At 55.8% G+C, this 22398-nt stretch overlaps 1 protein-coding gene across 2 annotated transcripts; it reads right to left on the reverse strand.

The window, feature by feature from the left end:
• Positions 1–10121: 10121 nt before the first annotated feature.
• F10 (coagulation factor X) lies at positions 10122–22398 on the reverse strand. Of its 2 annotated transcripts, none has more exons than XM_035002923.1 (8): positions 21950–22398; positions 20646–20806; positions 17354–17378; positions 16316–16429; positions 14675–14806; positions 13694–13947; positions 11527–11644; positions 10122–10730 (listed from the first exon to the last, which is right to left on the reverse strand). In XM_035002923.1, exons 1-8 carry the CDS (start codon positions 22017–22019, stop codon positions 10141–10143), a joined length of 1464 nt encoding a protein of 487 aa, XP_034858814.1. In that variant the 5' UTR covers positions 22020–22398; the 3' UTR covers positions 10122–10140. The 2 variants fall into 2 exon arrangements, with proteins under 2 accessions (XP_034858814.1, XP_034858816.1); XM_035002925.1 differs by having other exon boundaries at positions 10610–10730; positions 11537–11644; positions 21950–22019.

The following is a 22398-nucleotide window of genomic DNA, read 5'->3' on the forward strand; positions in this document are numbered from 1 at the left end:
GGCTTCTTTTTTTTTTATTCTTATGTTAATCCCCATACATTACATCATTAGTTCTAGATGAAGTGTTCCATGATTCATTGTTTGTGCACAACACCCAGTGCTCCATGCAGAACGTGCCCCCCTCAATACCCATCACCAGGCTAACCCATCCTCCCACCCCCCTCCCCTCTAGAACCCTCAGTTTGTTTTTCAGAGTCCATCGTCTCATGGTTCGTCTACCCCTCCGATTTCCCCCCTTCATTCTTCCCCTTCTGCTACCTTCTTCTTCTTCTTCTTCTTTTTTCTTAACATATATTGCATTATTTGTCTCAGAGGCACAGATCTGAGATTCAACAGTCTTGCACAATTCACAGCGCTTACCAGAGCACATACCCTCCCCAGTGTCTATCACCCAGTCACCCCATCCCTCCCACCGTACCCCCCACTCCAGCAACCCTCAGTTTGTTTCCTGAGATTAAGAATTCCTCATATCAGTGAGATATGATACATGTCTTTCTCTGTTTGACTTATTTCGCTCAACATAATATCCTCCAGTTCCATCCACGTCGTTGCAAATGGCAAGATCTCATTCCTTTTGATGGCTGCGTAATATTCCTTGTATATATATACCACATCATCTTTATCCATTCATTTGTCGATGGACATCTTGGCTCTTTCCACAGTTTGGCTGTTGTGGACATTGCTGCTATAAACATCGGGGTGCACATACCCCTTCGGATCCCTACTTTTGTATCTTTGGGGTAAATACCCAGTAGTGCAATTGCTGGATCATATGGTAGCTCTATTTTCAACTTTTTGAGGAACTTCCTTACAGTTTTCCAGAGTGGCTGCACCAGCTTGCATTCCCACCAACAGTGTAGGAGGGTTCCCCTTTCTCCGCATCCCCGCCAACATCTGTCATTTCCTGACTTGTTATTTTTAGCCATTCTGACTGGTGTGAGGTGGTATCTCATTGAGGTTTTGATTTGGATTTCCCTGATGCTGAGCGATATTGAGCACTTTTTCATGTGTCTGTTGGCCATTTGGATGTCTTCTTTGGAAAAATGTCTGTTCATGTCTTCTGCCCATTTCTTGATTGGATTCTTTGTTCTTTGGGTGTTGAGTTTGATGAGTTCTTTATAGATTTTGGATACTAGCCCTTTATATGATATGTCATTTGCAAATATCTTCTCCCATTATGTCGGTTGTCTTTTGGTTTTGTGTTGACTGTTTCCTTTGCTGTGCAAAAGCTTTTTATCTTGATGAAGTCCCAATAGTTCATTTTTGCCCTTGCTTCCCTTGCCTTTGGCGATGTTTTTAGGAAGAAGTTGCTTCGGCTGAGGTCAAAGAGGTTGCTGCCTGTGTTCTCCTTTAGAATTTTGATGGATTCCTGTCTCACATTGAGGTCTTTCAACCATTTGGAGTATATTTTTGTGTGTGGTGTAAGGAAATGGTCCAGTTTCATTCTTCTGCATGTGGCTATCCAATTTTCCCAACACCATTTGTTGAAGAGACTGTCTTTGTTCCATTGGACCTTTTTTCCTGCTTTGTCGAAGATTAGTTGACCATAGAGTTGAGGGTCCATTTCTGGGCTCTCTATTCTGTTCCATTGATCTATGTGTCTGTTTTTGTGCCAGTACCATGCTGTCTTGATGATGACAGCTTTGTAATGGAGCTAGAAGTCCGGAATTGTGATGCCGCCGGCTTTGCTTTTCTTTTTCAACATTCCTCTGGCTATGCGGGGTCTTTTCTGGTTCCATACAAATTTTAGGATTATTTGTTCCATTTCTTTGAAAAAAGTGGATGGTATTTTGATGGGGATTGCATTGAATGTGTAGATTGCTCTAGGTAGCATTGACATCTTCACAATATTCGTTCTTCCAATCCATGAGCATGGAACGTTTTTCCATTTCTTTGTGTCTTCCTCAATTTCTTTCATGAGTATTTTATAGTTTTCTGAGTACAGATCCTTTGTCTCTTTGGTTAGATTTATTCCTAGGTATCTTATGGTTTTGGGTGCAATTGTAAATGGGATCGACTCCTTAATTTCTCTTTCTTCTGTCTTGTTGTTGGTGTATAGGAATGCCACTGACTTCTGTGCATTGATTTTATATCCTGCCACTTTACTGAATTCCTGTATGAGTTCTAGCAGTTTTGGGGTGGAGTCTTTTGGGTTTTCCACATAAAGTATCATATCATCTGCAAAGAGTGACACTTTGACTTCTTCTTTGCCAATTTGGATGCCTTTGATTTCTTTTTGTTGTCTGATTGCTGTGGCTAGGATTTCCAATACTATGTTGAATAGCAGTGGTGATAGTGGACATTCCTGCCGCGTTCCTGACCTTAGGGGGAAAGCTCTCAGTTTTTCCCCATTGAGAATAATATTCGCTGTAGGTTTTTCATAGATGGCTTTTATGATATTGAGGTATGTACCCTCTATCCCTATACTCTGAAGAGTTTTGATCAAGAAAGGATGCTGTACTTTGTCAAAAGCTTTTTCTGCATCTATTGAGAGGATCATATGATTCTTGTTCTTTCTTTTGTTAATGTATTGTATCACATTGATTGATTTGCGGATGTTGAACCAACCTTGCAGCCCAGGGATAAATCCCACTTGGTCATGGTGAATAATCCTTTTAATGTACTGTTGGGTCCTATTGGCTAGTATTTTGGTGAGAATTTTTGCATCCATGTTCATCAGGGATATTGGTCTGTAATTCTCCTTTTTAATGGGGTCTTTGTCTGGTTTTGGGATCAAGGTAATGCTGGCCTCATAAAATGAGTTTGGAAGTTTTCCTTCCGTTTCTATTTTTTGGAACAGTTTCAGAAGAATAGGTATTAATTCTTCTTGAAATGTTTGGTAGAATTCCCCTGGGAAGCCATCTGGCCCTGGGCTTTTGTTTTTTGGGAGATTTTTGATGACTGCTTCAATTTCCTTAGTGGTTATAGGTCTGTTCAGGTTTTCTATTTCTTCCTGGTTCAGTTTTGGTAGTTGATACATCTCTAGGAATGCATCCATCTCTTCCAGGTTATCTAATTTGCTGGCATAGAGTTGCTCATAATATGTTCTTATAATTGTTTGTATTTCTTTGGTGTTGGTGGTGATCTCTCCTCTTTCTTTCATGATTTTGTTGATTTGGGTCATTTCTCTTCTGGTTTTGATAAGTCTGGCCAGGGGTTTATCAATCTTGTTAATTCTTTCAAAGAACCAGCTCCTAGTTTCGTTGATCTGTTCTACTGTTCTTTTAGTTTCTATTTCATTGATTTCTGCTCTGATCTTTATTATTTCTCTTCTCCTGCTGGGTTTAGGCTTTATTTGCTGTTCTTTCTCCAGCTCCTTTAGGTGTAGGGTTAGGTTGTATACTTGAGACCTTTCTTGTTTCTTGAGAAAGGCTTGTATTGCTATATACTTTCCTCTCAGGACTGCCTTTGCTGCATCCCAAAGATTTTGAACAGTTGTGTTTTCATTTTCATTGGTTTCCATGTATTTTTTTAATTCTTCTTTAATTTCCTGGTTGACCCATTCATTCTTCAGTAGGATGCTCTTTAGCCTCCACGTATTTGAGTTTTTTCCGACTTTCCTCTTGTGATTGAGTTCTAGTTTCAAAGCATTGTGGTCTGAAAATAGGCAGGGAATGATCCCAATCTTTTGGTACCAGTTGAGACCTGATTTTATGACCTAGGATGTGATCTATTCTGGAGAATGTTCCATGGGCACTAGAGAAGAATGTGTATTCCGTTGCTTTGGGGTGGAATGTTCTGAATATGTCTGTGAAGTCCATTTGGTCCAGTGTGTCATTTAAAGTCTTTATTTCCTTGTTGATCTTTTGCTTAGACGATCTGCCCATTTCAGTGAGGGGGATGTTAAAGTCCCCCACTATTATTGTATTGTTGTCGATGTGTTTCTTTGCTTTTGTTATTAATTGCCTTATATAATTGGCTGCTCCCATGTTAGGGGCATAGATATTTACAATTGTTAGATCTTCTTGTTGGATAGATCCTTTATGATATAGTGTCTAAAGGCTTCTTTTTATAAAATGAATTTACCTTGATAATTTTCCACAGTTTACAGCCTGCCATTTTCAGAGTCTGCACATTTCCTCTGTTTGTGCAACACTCACTAAAGAAGAAAGTGTCCTGGGCTGTTGCAGCTTTATCTTTGCAGCCTCCTCAAGGCTGGGAGCCACTTACCCCGCTGCGCAGAGAAGCTGCCCTCCAGGCCGCGGGTTCCTGCTCCACGTGGGCGGAGCTCGGCTCCCGCTGCCCGAGGGGCCGCCCCGGGCGTGCTGGCAGGAGGGCAGCATCCGCAGGAGCTCAGGGCTCGGGGGAGGTGAGGCTGGCTGGCCCGCAGGGTGACCGCTGCAGGTGCGTTGGCACTGGCCTCGGGCTCCCAGTTCCAGTGCAGGCGGGCCTCAGCAGCGGTTGCTCCCGCCTCTTCACGGCCTGGAGCGGGTTCTAAGAGCAAGTGTCCCAAAGGGCCCAGCCAGCCTCCGCGTCACTCTGTCACCTGCTGGAGGCACATCCAGATTCCAGCTGAGGGACGTGCGCGCCCTGGAGTGCGTGTGCAGAGCGTGTGCTGCGGTGTTATGATCGCCAGGTTCTTGACCTCAGGACAGTGTGGCGTCCCGGCGGGCAGGGCTCACCGTGCGCCGAGCCTCGCTCGGGGGCTGGGACCCTGCCGCCCCCTTCTCCGGGGCACCGTTCTCTCACGACGGGCGTGAGGAAGAGCGAGCTTGCGCTGCTTCCCAGGGTCGCCCTGCGGCCTAGTGTAGACCGGGGTGCTCCTTCGAGCCGTGGGTATTGACCCCGAGAGTCTGGGCTTGGCTGGTACTGCCGCGGAGGAAACAGACCTCGGGTTCGGTGCCTGTTTGGACTCAGCCTGCGTGCACGGTGGCGCCCGTGAGGTTCGCGGGCGCGGCGCCTGCGGTTGGTCCCCGTGGGGCCCGGGCGGGACGCGGTCTGGCCCCTGGAGAGGCCCCTCTTCTCGAGGTGTGCCCGCCTGGCCCGGCGCCCTTGCAGTCAGTTGTGCGGCAGACGGGGCAGGGCTTCGGTCGCAGCTGCGGCCCTGCCGGCTGCACGGAGGCCCCCACTCGGCAAAGCCGGGCTTGCGGTGGGACAGCGCCGCGCTCGCCGGCTTCTCCCGCACAGCTGCCGAAGCCTCCTGACCCTCCAGCAGTTTGAAACCGTGCAGCCCCGCTGCCCAGACTTATCTCACTGCCCGGCCGCCCGCCTCGATGAGCCGCGTCTTTCCCGGGGAATGGGCCGGCACGTAGGTGTCAGAAACGGACAACGTTCGTGGTGTGTTCAAGAATTGTAACAGTCGGGGCGCCCGCTGGCTCAGTCGGTGGAGCGAGCGACTCCTGATCTCGGGGTTGTGAGTTCGAGCCCCACAGAGTGCAGAGATTGCTTATGTAAATAAGTTTAAAGAAAAAAAAAATCGCTAACACTTAAAGATCTGAACTATGTTTAAACTCTGTGTTCCACTCAAAAGAATATTTCAAGCAACACTTAATCCCTTAAACGAGTACTCCCTCCCGCAGGCCGTGGTGCGCCTGCGCGTAGCGCCCGTCCCGGCGCCCCGGGGAACAGGTGTGCCACTTCCGTAAGGAAGAGGTGGCAGGCGCTCAGGTGTACGCGGCCCTTGCGGCCGCCTGCTCTCGCTGGGGCCCATGTGGTGAGCTCCGAGGGCAGGACGGTCTGGGGCCGACCGCGCTTCCGTGTCTGCTCGTGTGAGCCACGCGTCCACGAAGGCGGTGGGCAGTGACCGGGTCTGCGCTCTCCAGCTTGGTCTCGGCCCTCCTTGGAGAAGCTGCTCTTCCGTTTCGAGACGGAGGCGCCGCGACGCCGACGGCCCGCCGAGGGCCCGCGGGCGGCTTCCGGAGCAGATCGGACCGCCACTGCCGTGAACCGGGGCTCCCGGGCCCGGCGGGAGTCGCCCGGGGCGCAGCCTGTGGGAGGCCCCCTGCCTCCCGACCTCGTGCTCCTGAGCCTTCCCCTACAGCGCCTCCAGCCAGTGTTTCCCTCGGTCTGGTGGCCTGCAGGCCCCCGCCCCCATGCCCTGGGTGGCTGTGGCGTGGCCACGGGGGCTCGGAGAAGCAGCCCCGCTCAACAGGAGCTTCCCCGCTGTCCTTGGCTCTGCGGGCGGAGGATGGTTTGCGCCCTGACCCAGAGCTATCGGGGAAGCAGCCCATTTGGCTAAGACCTTGGGTGCGCTGGGAGGTGTGCTGGGACGGGAAGCTAGAGGCTGGCAGGTACTTGCTGAGCCCCCTCCGTGTGCCAGGGTCTGGCCGGGTGCTGGGGGTTGAGCAGGAAGCCGGACCGGGGCGGCGGCCGTGTGGGGCCAGGACCTCACCAGTCATCCCGCACAACGAACCAGCCTTCCAGGCAGAGTGCAAGTCAGAGAGCCGCGGAGAAGCCATCGGTCAGACACCAGGAGAACCAGGTGCCACGACGGCCGGGCTGGCGCGGGCGTGAAGCCGCTTTCCCACTGAGCTGTGAAGGCTGGGTCTGCGTCAGCTCAGGAGCCAGAAGGGTGGGACGTGGGAGCATTGCAGATGGAGGTAAAGGATGGCAGGGGGCAGCCTCGCATTCCTGGACCTGCACCGGGGGGACGCAGGGGGTGGGAGTGGGGCTCCAGGACAGGAGCTGGGCATCAGGATGCAGACAGAAGGGCCAGGCCACAGCTCCTGGGAAGCTTCTTAAAAGATGACTGTGTGGCCCTTTCTTTGTTCCTCCCTCCATCCTGCTGCCTCGAACACAGGTGTGATGGCTGGAGCTCTAAGTGCCATTCTGGAATACGAGGATAAGGGCCACTTGATGGAAGACTGAGCAGTGATGACTGGGGTCATGCTCACCTTTCTTTCGTTTTATTCTTTTGCTCCTCCTGATTTCTTGTCATCGTGCCAGCCGCGTGACGCATTTACCAAAAGTGATATACAATATTTGTCCACGTTCCACTTTACTGAGGGCATTTCTAGCTGCCCCTGTGATCCACAGCCCTTCCAGAACTGCAGTCCCACGGACCCCCTTTGGTGGAAGTTCCTGTGACTGTTCCGTGTTGCAGAAGATTGTGTACCGTGCCGCAAACGGTCTGATGTCAGGCATGGGTCTCTTACAAACCACGCCGTCACGGGCACGACGTGGTGAAGGTTCTGACCGCTGGAGGGACAGGCCCACTTGGTGTTCCCCAGTCCTGCTACTTGCTGTGTGGAGGGTGCGCTTGACGGGGCCGTGCAGGAGAGACAGGCATGTGCCCCAGGGGTCAGAAGAGCGTCCCAGCACCACATTTAAAACATCAACAGAAAGGGGGGCACCTGGGTGGCTCAGTTGGTTAATTGGCTGCAACTGCCTTCGGCTCAGGTCCCGATCCCGGAGTCCCCGGGATCGAGTCCCGCATCGGGCTCCCTGTTGGGGGCGGGGAGCCTGCTTCTCCCTCTAACCCTCCCCCCCCATGTGCTCTCTCTCTCTCTCATTCTCTCTCTCTCAAATAAATAAAATCTTTAAAAAACAAAAACAAAACATCAGAGAGAGGTTAAAATAATGTTAATAACGTACTCATCTAACACAATAGATCCAAAATAGTATCATTTCAACACGCAGTTTGTTTGAAGATTATAAATTCGGGTTTATGTTCTTATTTCTGTGTGTGCAGGAGGGTGGGGGCGCTGAGGGAGAGCAGGGCTGAGGGGCAGGTGTGCGGAGCAAGCTGGGTGGTGGCGGTTGTCGGGACCGGCTGTCAGCCCGCCGCTGGCTAGGCCCTGCGCGCCCATGGCCGTCTGGGCGTCGCTCCAGGAGGACCTGCGTGCATCACTAATAAGAGAGACGGGAGGGCCCTTGCAGGCGAGCTCGGATCTCGCGGGTCACGCTGGAGAAAGCCCCGCCTGCCCCCGTGGCCACAGGAAAGGCCGAGTCCGCGGAGCAGAGCCTCCCCCAGGGCTAGGATGGTCAGGACAAGGAGGCCCAGGAGCAGCCCCACACGGCCCGCCAGGCTGCCGGCCCGCCACCGCCGAGGACGCGTCTGCAAACACGGGCCTGAGGACGTGGGGCTGCTGAGAACGGCCACCGGCCCTACAACGGCACAGATGGGGACTTCATTGGATCGATTCCGTGTCTTCACACCTCTTCGCCTCCGTGTCTTCCTGCCTGAGGTCCCTGAGGCAGCTCAGCAAGCGTTTCTGTAAAGGGACCTAGTGGACCACAGGCCAGGGCCTTGCGCCACGTGACCAGTGGACCCAGGTGGCGTTTTGTAAGAACCAAGTGTGTCCTCCAACCCGAGAATCGCTCTCAACACCGCGGGGGGAGCTCACAGCCCATTCCGGCCCAACCGCACAATCCCCACCGACTCCCAGGGTGCTCTGCTCCAGAGAAACCACCTGTCCTGTCTGTGATGAAAAAGTCATTCCTCGGCGATGCTCTGAGACTCTGAATATCGTGCTTCTCGAGGATGTTCCCACCGGGGTTTGGTGTCCTCGGTGACCTGCCTCAACCAGCAATTCCTGTGGTGGCCCTGGCTGTGGGGCTGCCCCTACACAGAGCCCAAACCCACCGCCCTCCCGATGAGGTGGCTCCATCCCGCCACCGAACTCGGGCTCAGCCTGCGGAAGCCCCTCTGTGTTTGGGGGTGACTGTGACCCTTCACAGAACGGGTGGGCTCATTGGGATCGTCCTGCGACCTCTGCCTCTGTCTCAGGAGCAACGCTCACGCCCCGCCTTCTCCCCCTGTGGCTCCCGGGCCCCAGCCCGCCGCCGCTGCCTGTGTCCCCGAGGGACCAGCCTGGCGCAGTGCCGTGTGCTTGAGCGGCTCCTTCAGCTCCGTCCCCAGGCAGACAGCGCCCCTCGCGGGAGGTGAGCGGTGCGGGGCACGGGGGCGAGCAGATGAGCCCCATCGTGCCCCACCACCTCCTCCAGAACGTCAATGAACTGAGTCTCTTTCTGGATGAGGAGATAAGTCGACCCGGGGAGGCAGCGGGGCTCCCCTCGCTCTGTCCTGCCTCGGTCTCCCCCTCTGACGCACTCGGCAGCCCGGGCGCCGATCGGCGGCCAACGGAGATGGGAGCCGCGGCAGTGAAGGCCGCTCTCGCCGGTGGGTCTTCCGCCAGTTCTCTGGGCCCCAAACCACCGGGGACCTCCTGACCCGCGCAGGGCGCGCGGCTGCACAGAGCGCGGAGGAGCCGGCCTGCGCCGCTGGGGCCCCTCTCCGGGAGGGCCTCTGACCCGCGCGGCCCTTGGCTTTCTCTGCTTTCCTCAGACCGGCTCTGGGAAACTGCATCGCCGTTCACAAAGATTTTCGTAACCTTGCAATATCTACTGTTTACAAAACACTCTGCCCAGCTTGTGACATTTGGGGGCGTCTTCGTACTGGAACTTTGAAACTTTGTTTAGCGAAGTTACGCAAAACACACACTGTGCAGGGCCATTTGGAAAACGCTCCGGCGGGTCTGGTCTGAGGTGACCCGTCGTGTTTTCTAAAGCACTTCGCTTCTCATGGCCACTTAGTTGGGGGCCTGGAGCGCCGCGGACGGTGACGGGAAGGGCTTGCCGCGTCCCTCCCACAGTCCCGCCCGCGCACCATGCCCTCGTGGGGTCACTGAGGGGCCGCGTCCACACTGATTTAACGCTGGGGGCTGGGGCAGCCAGCCCTGGGGGCGCAGTTGCTGCTCAGGGGGCGGCGGTGGCCCCGGCTGATTCCAGTGTGAGGCCAGAAGGGAGAAGCAGCTAAGTCCATGCAAAAGCATCCTTGCCCGTGAGAGGCTTTCGGAGAGCCTGCCCGCGAGGACGCGCTCCCGCCCCGTCTCAGTGCTGGGACCCCTGCCCCACCCGATCCCTGCTCCCAGAACCTAGTTACTCCAAGGGTCCTGAGCCACGCGGCAGCCTCGGGCACTCAAAACCGGAAGCCCCCGCTGCATACAGGAACGGCCCATCGCGGGTTTGGTCATCCCGGGGGCCCCGATCCTACAAAGGATAGCGTTTCCCGAAGAAGCCCCCCAGCCCGGGGAGGGAACAGGAGGCTCTAGTGTTCCAAAGGAAAATTCTCCAGGGCAGAGGCAGAGAAAACCAGGACAAGGGATCCACGCAGACCTCGTCACCGCAGACGGGAGACCTGCTCCAGGCGCCGCCCGTGTGAGCACAAACGAGACACCAGGGGGTCTTGAGGGAATGATTTTAATGGGGGTGGGGCATAGCGTCCCCCGTGCGCACTGGGGCCGCGGACCTGGCTTTCATGGATCTGTCGATCCACTTGAGGAAGTTGGTGACCTTGGTGTAGACCCCATACTTCCCTTTCCGTGCACATCCTTCTCCCCAGCTGACGATGCCGGTGACGAAGTAGGTGTCCTTGAACCGGGTGACGTGGGGGCCCCCGCTGTCCCCCTGGCAGGCGTCCTGGGTCTTCGAGTCGTAGCCGGCGCAGAACATGTTCTGGGTGATGCTGAAGCTGCTGGACAGCTTGCACGTGTTCCTGTCCACGTACGGCACCTCCATCATCTTGAGGGTGCTGGACGGGCGGCCCTTCTCGTGGGTCTTCCCGAAGCCGCTGACGATGCCCGTCTTCTGTGTCATGAGCGTGGCCTCGGCCCAGTCCTTCTGGGGCAGGCAGGCGGGGGCCACGTTCCTGCGGAAGGTGATGGGCGTCTTCAGCTTGATGACGGCGATGTCGAAGTCGTAGGTCTCCCTGACGAACCGGTTGTGCTTGATGATCATCTCCACCTCGTGCGCCACCTCGTCGCCCTCCTCCTTCTCCGTGTCCCGTTCACCTGCAAAGCGGCGAGGACATGGGGGGGCTCGGCTCAGGATGGGCCGTGCGCTCACCTGCACGTTGCTGTTCAGAGCACCTGTTACTGTGTTTGTATGAAAAAGTGGAATATGGTCACTAGAAAACCTGAAAAACGAAGGGAAGCATAAAGCAAATAAAAGCGACCTCCAGTGTCGCTCCCCAGGGGCGACCATCGGTCACACTTTATAACCATGGCCAGCGCCTCAGGCAGGCAATTAATTCCTGAGACTCGTGAGGCAGGGGTGCCGGCTCCCAACCCCGCGGTCGTCGGAGGCGGCGCGGCCGGTCGGAACGGGATGTGCTGTGTCAATTCTCAGGGAATGAAAACAAATTCAAAATGTCTCATTAATACTTTTAAAACTGGTTACACACTGAAATAATAATATTTTGGATATACTGGATGATGAGATATCACTAAAATTAATTTCATCTGGGAACTTTACCACCGTATCAGAGAGAACTAGTGATCACACGGGTGGCTCATTTGCGGCTGGTAGAGAAGGACAGATATTACAAAATGTGACGGGCCACGCTCCGGGCTCAGACTGTTGAGGAGGAGCTCTGGAAGCCTTCCTGGAGGAAGGGGCACTGAGGGAGGCTCACGGCACCGGGTCTGGACTGGAGCACGTCAGGGAGGACCCCCCCCCCCCGCTCCGTGACACCCCCACCTGTGCCCTCAGGGTTCCGTTGTGTCAACCCACGTTTCCAGCTAGCAGCTCTGAAGATAAGTGCCAGGGGGCCCTGCAGGGCAGCGGAGGGGTCGTGCCGCCACTTACCTACCCTCACCGTGAATTTCTTGGCTTGTTGGAGACAGTGAGCCGCTGTGAGGACGTAGTACTTGTTCAGGATGGTGCCCCCGCAAAACCCCTCATTTTCCTCATTGATGAGCAGAGCCTGCAAGGAGCACAACTGAGTCTGCCAGGTTGGAGAAGGGGAGTGGGAGAACTTTCCTCTCGGCCTCCCGGCCTGCGTCAGGGCCTCCCCCTGCCGGCGTCCAGCCTGGAACCTGCAGACTCCTGCGAGTCCCAGGGGCGTTCAGCTGCCGGCCTCCCTCACTGTGGGGCTCGCGGTGGGGCGGTGGCCCCGGCCCCTGCCCAGCTGCCCCCCAGCCCGTGCCTGGACCCCGCGCGGGTTTGGGCAGCTCCTGTGCACGGAGCAGCGCCCTGGCGGACTCAGCGGACGTTCGCCGAGGCCCCACTGAGTGCTGGCGAGGGCACCGGGGAGCTTTCGGCCGCGCTTCCCCTGGCTTTCTGCGCCTGAGCCGCGGGCTCCCAGGACGCGAGCAGTCGCACACCCTCCAGAGCTCCCGTAGAAACACGGTTTTCGACGTGAAAAACCTTTGCTATGTGGCTCTGAATTAGAGCCCAGACCAGGCAGGGGCCAGGCTTTGGGGACAACAGTTTCTGGTGTCGGGGCAGGTGTGCCCCCGTTCAAGGGCAGTGTCCTTGGAATCCATGTGGCTCCCCCTGGAGGTGACCTTCTCCCCGCCAGGACTGGAGAGGGAGGGAGGGAGGGAGCACCAGCAGCGCGGCAAGCACCACCCCTTCCCCCAGAGAGCGGGGCTTGCAAATCGGGAGAGGAGCCCTTTTTGCTTCTCCTGGGGAGTTCCACACCCTGCGAGCCAGTGGGCGGGAGTTCCTGGCTGGGGGCGTATGCCGGTCAGTGGAACAGGGAACAACCTGAGGCTCTGAAAGAGCCCTTGAAGACCGCCGTGACTAGTGGGGAAACGGCTGCCGCCTTTCCCTGCGTGACTGATCGGCTCCTAAGCCAGCTCTGGTGACCAGTGATGGAGAGTCAGGCTCCCCGTACCTGCACCCCACCTCTTCCTCCCAACAGGGAGGGAGCCCAGGAGTCAGGAATCCCCTGGACAGGACCCTGTTCCCCGGACGCATCCCCCCCATCCTCTCTGCCTGCGACCAAAGCCACCAACATGCCGCCCGGGTTGGGGGTGGGGGCAGCTCCTCTGGCTGCCTCCCCACCGCCCCGCGGCTGCCCCACGCAGCTGCCCTCCGCGGCTGCATGTGCGAGTCACACACCAACCGCAGCTGGGGTGGCTCGGGTGGGCTCGCGGCCCTTCCTGGATCTAGACGTGCACACGTCAGGGGATAGAGCGGATCTCATGTCCTGCACTCCACGCCCAGGGCCCCGTCGGAGCCACAACAGTTCTCTGTGAATGCACGCTGCCCGCAAGGTGACCGCACCCTGAATCGCTCCTCCCGGCCTCCCGATAATTCAGGCAAACGCACGCCCATCGCGGAGCTTGGAGTGGGAGCAGGCTGAGCTCCTTTCTAAAGGTTGTTGGAGTTTTGCTTGTAGGTGAAGCCATTTTGACTTCTAAACCCTAAAGTCGAAGTTAGGATTGCCAGATAAAATAGAGGACACCCAGGTCAACCTGAATCAGATAAATAGCAAACAGTTTTTAGTGTAAATGTGTCCCCCGTAGTCTTTGGGACATACTCACATTAAAAATTGTTCATTGTTTATCTGAAGCTCAAAGCGTAAGTCCTGTGTTGTTCTTTGCTAAATCGGGCAACCTTAGTCCAAATCAACAAGGGAAGAGGGACTTTTTTTTCCGTGGCAAACACACGGATGCGCTCTTCTCCGAATTACTACCTGCCTTGGCAGGATTTACATTTTGGTAAAAAATCTTTTTACCAGATTAGAGAGGAAGCAAGGGGAGTGACTCTTTCTGCTGGTGGTCAGAAGAGCAAGCCCAGGGCATCGCCGCGCCGGGCAGCGCTCTCCCCTGCCGACCTGGACCTGCAGCCCGGCCAGTAGCCGTGGCGGGACTACCTCTTCTTTCGGTCTGTGCTTCACGGGCACGCAGATGGGGACGGACGTGGGTGGGGAGGGACAGGGCCCACTTGTCATCTCCGCACCGCCCACCCCGGGGCAGCGGGGTGTGTCCACCGCCTGCGCCACCCCGGCCCGCTCCTCGGTCACCTGCCATGGACACTCGCCGTCTTTGCAGTCCTGCCCACCCACGATCCGGACCACGCTTCTCGTATCCTCCTTAGAGCTGGCGTCTGTCCTGTTGAAGGGCAGCAGGAACATAGCGCTCTGGGTGGGAGGCAGATCCTCAGGGTCAGACTGCTCCTGCATGCCGGCTTCGGCTTCCGAGGGGCCCTCGCCGCTGTGAGCGGTCTCCGCTGACCTCTTCCGGCGCCCCATCGTGGTTTTCCCGCAGGGGAAAGGCTCTGAAAGGACGGGCCGGCTTCAGCAGAGCGAGAACCTCCCTGCCTCACAGGCACAACTCTCCCGACCTGACCTGGGGGAGGAGAGTGGGGGGAACAGTGGGGACCGCCGAGGGCCCGGGTTACAGGATGGAGGCCATTGTCACAGGCAGGGAATGTGTCCAGCTTCTGGAACGCCCGAGACTCTGCACCCCGACCAGAGCTGTGGGTCAGGCAGGGCACCAGGCTTTGAGGAGCACGTGGGGCCACCGTGGGAAGCAGATGGAGTTAAGAGAGAGAGGAGTGGCCTCTCAGAAGCTCTGGCCCAGGTGGACCCTGCAGCGGTGAGGACCCCTTGTGTAGGTCCCCTCACTAGGCCATGCCCTCTGGGAGCCTCCGGGCCAGACTCAACGGCCCGGCTCTCATCACAGAGAAGGAAACTAAAGCCCATCGCTTGGGGCCTGCCCAACCTGCTCATTCTTGGGGGCCCGTGGTACCCCTTGCAGCTCCTGCACCCCCCAAGTCCACGGCCCTGATAGTCCACCCATGCTGCCCTGCACCTGCTCACTCCCAGCCTTCCAGGGCGACAGGGTGTGCCTCGGTCACAAGCAAGTCGTGGCTCCTCAGGGCTGGCACTACCCCGCCTTCACCGGCACCCGGGGAGCTAGGCAGTCCCGCCGGTCCCTGTCCTCAGCTCCCAGAAACAGTGGGACGCTGGCGGGCCCGCCCACTCCGGCCCACGCGCTCCTACCTGTGGAGATGCAGGACTTGCCGTTGTCCCCGAGGATGTACCCGCTGGTGCAGGAGCATACCACCGAGCTCTGTTCCTCCCTGCAGAACTGCTCACAGTCCCCGTTATCCACGCTGCAGAGCTTCCGCGTGGCTGCAGGACACGACAGCCTGGGGAAACTGAGGCCGCACTTAGCCCGGAGGAGGGACGGCAGCACCAGGAGCCCATCCATGCACCCGCCAACCCCACAGGGGACCCGACAGCTGCAGCAAAGGGCCAGGACCACGTGGCCGATGCCTCTGAGCTGGGCCCAAGCAAACAGGACAGGCACCCAGAGCAGGCGAGGGGCTGGTGTCCACTCCTCTGTGTCCACGCTGCTCCCGCCCCACCACTCCCCAGACCACGTGGGGACGGCATGGGCGCCAGACTTCCAGAAGGTCCTGCAGAAAGCCCAGCACGCCCCCGGAGGGCCCTGGACGCTGGCGGGTCACAAGTTCAGCCCTCAGAAGGGCACGCGGGCCTCCCCACAGCTGCAAGCCCATGTGCGCAGGCCGCATGCACGAGGACGGGCCCTGGGGCTAGGTGCTCAGGCAGGGAGGGGCCGCATGGCCACGGGCCAGTCCACTGAGCCTGGAGGATCCCCCCGCCAGAATAAAGGAGCCGGAACCATCTCAGAGACTGGGGTCCCGGCTCCGGTGCGGCAGCGGGAGGGACGGGCGGGGGCGCGTGCTGGACTCGGGCCACCTGGCGCGTCACGGGACGCTCTCGGCGCTGTGAGGCCGTGGAGCTTCCGGCGGCTTCGAGGCTGGGCCGAGCACGCCACACCCAACCCCAACTCACGTCACTGACGCCACCACGGCAATTTACCTTACATTCCGCATTTGGGTTTGGATGATGAAATAATTACAGTGAGAAGATCAACGTTAGTGCAGCTTTAGAAATGACGCACGGTGGCTCGGGGCTGAGCCACGCGGGGAGCCGCAGAGGCGGCTCTGGGCTTTGGGCAGCGGGATTCGCAGCTGACAGTCCCCAAGGGAACCAGCCCCAAAAATGCAAGCTAAGAGCACACTCTGCAGATTACAAAGGAAGTTACCCGGGAGAAATGTGAATCTTCCTGTATTAGGGGGAAGCTGGCCTAATACAAATCTAATTTTTATTAAATTAATCACCATATCAGGAAAACTCTCACTGACTTTTTCATGTAGAATTCATTAAATGTATCACATTTTTATAAGTGGACAATCCCAGACGGTTTGGAATTGACATTCGCACTAACAGACGTGAGTGGAGGGTGGTGATTCAGAGCCGCTGCCGGGACCGCAAGGAATCCCGTAGCCGGTGAGGGGGAGCGCCACCCCGGGAGAGAAACGGCCCCATCTCGTCTCTGAGTTATGGGCCCAGCGCTCCACGAATGTGCCACAAGCCCCTGAGAGGAAGGGACATGGCTGTGTGTCTCTCACTGTACCCTAAAACCGAGCAGATTGTAGGAGACATTGGGCTCTAACTTTACTGCATCTGCTGTTCCTACATGGCACAGCACGTGGGAGCGCAGACTCGAAATCGGGAGGAACCCGAGACTGTTTCCCTGGGAGGTTTGGCTCCTTCCCTGGTTCCTGATGTCAGGTGAGCCCGAGCTGAAGGGACACCGGGAAGAGAACTCACACAATTCACAGTTTTTGCCTTCATATCCTTCCGAGCAGGTGCACGTGTACTCCCCGAGGCCATCTGCGCACTGGCCCTCGTTCTGGCAAGGACTGCTCTCACACTGGTCGCCGTCTGCGGAGACAGGGTTTGGGAACCCAGCTTGCAGGCAGCTCCCATGATGGTGGAAATGGCTTTGCGCTGTTGATCTTGGCACGCGCTGTTCAGATAGCTTGAATAAACCTGAAATCTTCCCGTCTCCCTGTAAACATTTCTCCCATCTGGACCTCATTTTACCCCCACCTTTTGCGGCTCTACGTACGTGATGCTCTTATCTAACTGGGCCATTGATAAGCTTTTCTATTTCTGCGGAGATGTTTGGCAGTGTGTTTTCAACAGAGTGAGGAGCTCTGGGCTCTGGGCTGGTGACCGTGTGGGACCAGCTGGGAGGTCAGAGGGCGGGGGATTCCCTGACACTTATTTCTAGGCTCAACACTGACAAGGCCTGTGTTTGGGGGCCTCTTCCCAGATGGTCTGGAGGTAAAATCAGAATGCAAACATTACTGTCCAGCACTAACATGGAACTTCACATTTCTTGGTGCATTTGGACAATCTAATTTAGAGACAGGTCCAGTGGCCATTTTGAGAAATTTGAAAAGTGTTACCAGAATGAGACACGAGTCATGATTTATACCATTTCACAAGCTGCAAACATTCAATCTTCTTAGAAGACCTAATCTTTCAGACTCTATTCTTTGTTTCTACCTAATACCTTAGATTAAGAAAATTATCAGAGAGTTTGGTACTCCTCAAATGAGAGTGAACTAATTAAATCTACATTTAAGTAAGTAACCAAACTAGAATTAGCATAAAGTTACAAAAAATAATTTCACAATAACTGTTATGAAAACACTCAGAGGGGAAAAGTCTTAGGTGAGTAAGAAACAAGCAGGAGTGGAAAGGAAATTCAAAAAGTAGTTTAAAAAACTCAAATACAGCCTCTCTCTATTTCAATGTCTGAATGAACCCCACTCAACATTAAAGTAGAAAACATCTCACCTCTGTATTTATTCCAGAATTCAGTCTAAAAGGGGAAAGAAGATGTTAAAATACATTAGGGAAAAGACAGACATTTCACACAACCACCACGCTCTGCCTGAATAGGGTGCTTTCCCAAACAGAGGCCTTTCCTGGCACTCTTTGCTGCGGGGCTCCTCGGCCTAAGAGGGAAGTTTTCAGATCTGATGTGTCTGTATAGATGGGACTTGGGTCATCCTAGATGCACCAGCTCTGTTGAATGTTAAAAAACTATTTTTAAGTTAATCACTGAGGAATGGATTATACCAGAAGTGGTTTGCTCTGTTTGCTACACCCAAGCGGATCAATGAATGGTTTTGAGTTAAGATATCTGGGTCAAAGATTCAGTAAGGGATCAGATGCCTGGTGAATAATCATGTTAAATTGAAAAAATGGTAATTGGTGATTAGGTTAAAAGAGGGCGCCAAAAGCCTATATTACACTAAAAAAATGTTCATGGTCTTAAAAATCATTTTTGCGGTGTTCCGTAGTTTGAACAGTGTACGACCCCCCCACCCCAACTTCAGGTGCAACCTCAGGATGTGGTCTTAATGGAAATAGGGTGTGGGCAGTTGTGATTAAGGTTGGAGAGGAGACCCCACGGGCTCAGGGCTGACACTGAGTGCTCTCAGGAGAGATGGAAAGGGCACGAGAGCCGCACGCGGAGACGGAGCAGAGCCTGAGGGATGTGCCCACGAGGCAAGGAGGGCCCAGGACCCCTGGCAGCGCCCAACACTCGGAGAGGGAGGGGTGTGGAGCTCGTTCTCCCGCAGACCTCCAAAAGGAACCTTTCCACTTCCACTGTTTGTGGGCCCTGACCCTGGGCGCCCAGGGAAGCTACACTTTCACAGGGACCAAGGTCGGAATGACTTGGCAGGACCTCAAGGCATGGGCTCTGTTGCTGCCCCCAGCACACATCGTACTTCGTTAGCAGATAACCGAAAAGACTAAACTAAAGACAAACTAAAGAGAAGAGTAGAAGCCTCCCTGGGGCTCCTGGGCGGCTCAGTCGGTCAAGCCTCAGACTCTTGATCTCAGCTCAGGTCTTGATCTCAGGGTCCTGAGTTCAAGCCCCGCGTTGAGCTCCTTGCTTGGAGCCTACTTTAAAAAAAAAAAAATATATATATATATATATATATGTGTGTATATATATATAATTAAGAGTAAACGTCTTCCTAAGTTCCCATACCTCTGAAGCCTACAACTTTGCACATACTAAAAGCATGAGATAAAGTTTGGAATTTTCTGGGATGTTCTTCATGATGATTTGTAATTCTTGAAGAAATAAGAAGCATATATAACCCTGCATTAAACATTCCTTCCCTGGAGCTCTCTCTTCTTTGGGAAGGTTGTGTATCCTGGGCAGCGGTCCTCACCTGGGCTCAAACAAGACTCTCTTCCTTTTTATTTGCAAAGCAATTCTAAAGGGTTTGTTCATTTTGTGTTGACACCTGCTAACACCTGGATTTGGACTTGCGGCCTCCAGGACTGTGAGAGTGGATTCCGCTCGTGCTAAGGCACCCGGTGTGTGGTGCTTTCCAGAAGCCTCAGGAAACTCAGACACTGTCTCCTTAAAATTTCAGTGAGAAAAGAATCACACAGCAAAAAACGACTGTTTTGGTGTACAATTCTGTGAAATCCAACACACGCGGCTTTTGTGCCACCACGACTGCAGTCAAGACGCAGAACAGCTCCAGCCCCCCGACACTCGCAGCCCACGGCAGCCGCACCCCCAGAGCCACGAATCTGCTCTTCGTCCCGGCCGCGACTTCTGAGCCCCTTGCACAACCTGGGGAGACCAGCTCCTTCACTCGGCACGGCGCCTCCGAAACTCACCCCAGCGCCATGCGCACCCGCGGCTTGTCCCATTGCCGAGTGGAATGCCGCCACCGTTGATCCAGGGGCCACCCAAACAGGGCCACCGGCATCACTGCTAGTTTGGGGCGATGGTGACTTGTTATAGACGTTCACACCCAGGCGTCCACGCTCAGGAGTGGGGTTGCGGGGTCAGAGGGCAATGGCGTTAGGAGACGCGGTCCAGCAGCATCCGGGCCCCCGCACCTGCCCGGCGCGGGACCCGTCGGTGGTTTCCAGCCTGCAGGGGGGCGTCTGTGCTCCTGTAAGGGCCCAGGAGGTCGCGAGTCTGCTGTGCGCACTTGCCAACGGGGCGTCCGCCCTTGTGACGGGTCTGTTCACGTCTTCCGATCCGTGTCGTCAGTCGGTCATTGATGCTCTTCGGCTGAGTGTGCGAGTTCCTCATATATTCTGAATACAGATCCTTTGTTGGGTGTGTGGCTGGCAAGCGTTTTCGTAGTTAATAGCTTGTATCTTTATTCTTCACGATTTTTCACAGAGCCCGTCTTAAATCTTGAGTAAAGTCTCATTTACCCATTTTCTCTTTGATGGGTTATGGTTTTGATGTTGTGTCTAAGAAATTTTGCCTAATTGCATGTCATGACAATTTTCGCCCTGAAGTTTTATGTTTTACCTTTAGATCTATGATCATTTTGAGTTAATTTTTGTTCCGTTGTGAGGTTTAGGTCAAAGTTGACCTTTTCTGTATGGAGATAGGCAGTTGTCCCAATGCCATCAGTTGAAAGACAATTCTTCCTTCACTGAGTTGTTTATGATCTTTTGTCAGGTAGCAATTGGCCATATTTTCATGGGTCAATTTGTGGACTTTCTAGTCTATGCCACTGATTTCTGTATCTGTCCCTTTCCCGAAACACACACTAATGCGTCTGCGGTTAGCGTGGCTTTGTGGGGAGCCTTCAACTCACGGAGGGTGATTCCTCTCCTTTCTCAGAATTGTTTCAGCTACTCTGATTTCTTTGCTTTTCCATACTTCCAGATTTAGAATCGGTTCGTCTCTGTCTGACGGAATGTTTACTGGCAACGCGTTAACTCTACAAGCGTGGCTCCTCGGGTGTCCACGTCAAGTGCGGCGGCGGCCGTGGATTTGGGCAAAACCCGCCGGCTCCGTGTCCTGGTGTGCGGCCCAGCCCAGGGAGGCGTGACTCAGCCGTGAGTCATTTTTAAACGAACACCTTACCTTTCAGAGTTGGTTTAACAAAACCTCTGGACGGCCTCACGGCCCTCCTACCCGACGGGACCTCACGCTGCCCTCAGTCGCCCCCACCGCCCCCCGCGGGACAGGTGGCGGAGGAGGACTGCCCTCTCCCCACCCTGCACCCACGGGGGGCCCGGGGCTGCTCTGTCCCGGCCTCCACCCTGGGGAGCCCCTGCTGCAGGGAGCCTGCGCACCAGCCCTTACCGTCTTGGCGGTGTCCTCAAAGACTTCGCGGGCCTCCTCGAAGGAGCACATCTCCTCCATACACTCTCTTTCCAGGTTCCCTTTCTTCATCTCTTCCAAAAAGGAGTTCGCCCTGCGGACCCGCCCCAGGATGCTGCTGGCGCGCTCTGGGCTGAGGAACACTAGCGACAGGCAGGGACTTGTCGCCCAGAGGGCCTCAGCAGCGGCCTGCTCTGCCCCCGCAGGATCTGCTCACCCCTGGGGCCCTTTCTCACCCTGCACCCCGTCTGCCTTCTTTCCTGCCCTCACAGAGGCTCTCCCTGGAGGGGACCTGCGTCCTGAGCTCCGTCCTCCCCTCTCTGCAGGGCCGGCGGCCTGCCCTCTGCTCAGAGCGCCCACTCCCCACGTGCAGAGCCAGACACCGGACCCGGCAGCCAGGCAGCCGAGCTTCAGACGCAGCTCCATCACCTGCTACTTAAAGCTGACAAAAGGGGTCACTCACTGCGTCTCAGAGTCGTGTGAGTTTGAGGCTGGGACACACTAGGTACTCACTAAACCTTAGCTTCACTCCCGTCTCAGATCGCTTTCCCTTCCAAGGCGACACCGAGCTCAAACTTGTCTGTGGACACCCCATCACCCCAAAGGTCTGCTGCGCTACTGAGCACGCAGGTCCCTCCCTGCTCCGATCTTCTCTCCCCTCCTCACTTCCCACCGCCTCCTTGTCCTTCCACACCGGGTCCCCTCAGGCTCCGGCCCTCCCCTCCATCCAGGGCACGAAGAGCCCCCGGGATGCCGCTCCCCTGCCCTCTCCTCTGCCTTTGCTCTGCTTGCCCCCTTTCTGGGTCTCTTCTCTCTAGACAGCCTAGGGCCTGGAAGGTGCAGAAACCCCTCTCTGTCCAGCCTTGAACCGGGCACCCCCTTTCCTGACCAAGCCAGCCTGAGGGTGGGGGCACCGGCTTCTATCTCATTCTCTTTCCGCCCCGGAAGCTCCTCTCTGCTGTGACCCCCCCCCCCCGGGCCCGCCCCAGCTCGCTCTGGCCGCGGAGGGGGCACGTCTCTCTGTCTCTCTTGGTCTCTCCCTCTTTCTCTGTCCACGAGCTCTGTGTGCGACCACTCGTCTGCCATCTGACTCCCCACCCACAAGGAGGGAGGCACGCCTGGCCCTGGGCTACCCTTGGCTGAGGCCACCAGGCCCGGCCATGTCACAGCACGGGATGAGCACCACTCTCCCCACTGTGGAGATTCGGGGCATCACCCTGACTTCCGCCGTCCCTCCTCCTCCCCGGGGGCCATCTCTGCAGTGTGCGGGGCGAGGGGGCACTTACCACTGCCCCCTGGCAGCAGGAGTCCGGCCAGGGAGGCGCCGAGCAGGACGAGGCACAGTGGGCCCGCCATGGTGTGGCCAAGGACAGCGCGTCCGTCCCGCTGTGACAGGTCTCTGGGGCAAGGTTCAGTCACCCTGGCTCCAGGCGGCTGGTCGTCTTTCTCTTATCACTGCCTCCTGATTGGAGCCTGGGCCGCGAGGGGGCCGGGGGCAGGTGACCGCGCGGGGCCATGGCCGCCCTGCCCCTGCAGCCCTGGGGAGGTCCCGGCGGGCCTCGTCCTCCTCAGCTACCGCGCCCGGAGGGGCACAGGGCGTGTTAGGAGGCAATAAAAGCGTCATTTCATAGTTTCCAGATGTTCTGTCTGCTCTTGTTTCGTCCTCACGAGCACGATGAGAGCCAAGGGTCGTTCCCCGTCTGTCCTCCAGGTGCAGAGTGTCAGCCCACGGCCG

Source organism: Mirounga leonina, unplaced genomic scaffold, assembly GCF_011800145.1.
Source record: "Mirounga leonina isolate KUSES-001 unplaced genomic scaffold, KU_Mleo_1.0 Mir_127, whole genome shotgun sequence".
Classification (NCBI taxonomy): Eukaryota; Metazoa; Chordata; class Mammalia; order Carnivora; family Phocidae; genus Mirounga; species Mirounga leonina.

What these genes read in the sequence shown, in the direction of transcription:
- F10 (XM_035002923.1), bottom strand. Translation starts at nt 22,019, where the DNA reads ATGGCGGGCCCACTGTGCCTCGTCCTGCTCGGCGCCTCCCTGGCCGGA. An exon ending in AGGCAAAAACTGTGAATTGT is followed by an intron (nt 14,807 to 16,315) that starts GTGAGTTCTCTT and finishes CGTGTCCTGCAG; the next exon opens with CCACGCGGAAGCTCTGCAGC. An exon ending in GAAATTCACGGTGAGGGTAG is followed by an intron (nt 10,731 to 11,526) that starts GTAAGTGGCGGC and finishes GCCGCTTTGCAG; the next exon opens with GTGAACGGGACACGGAGAAG.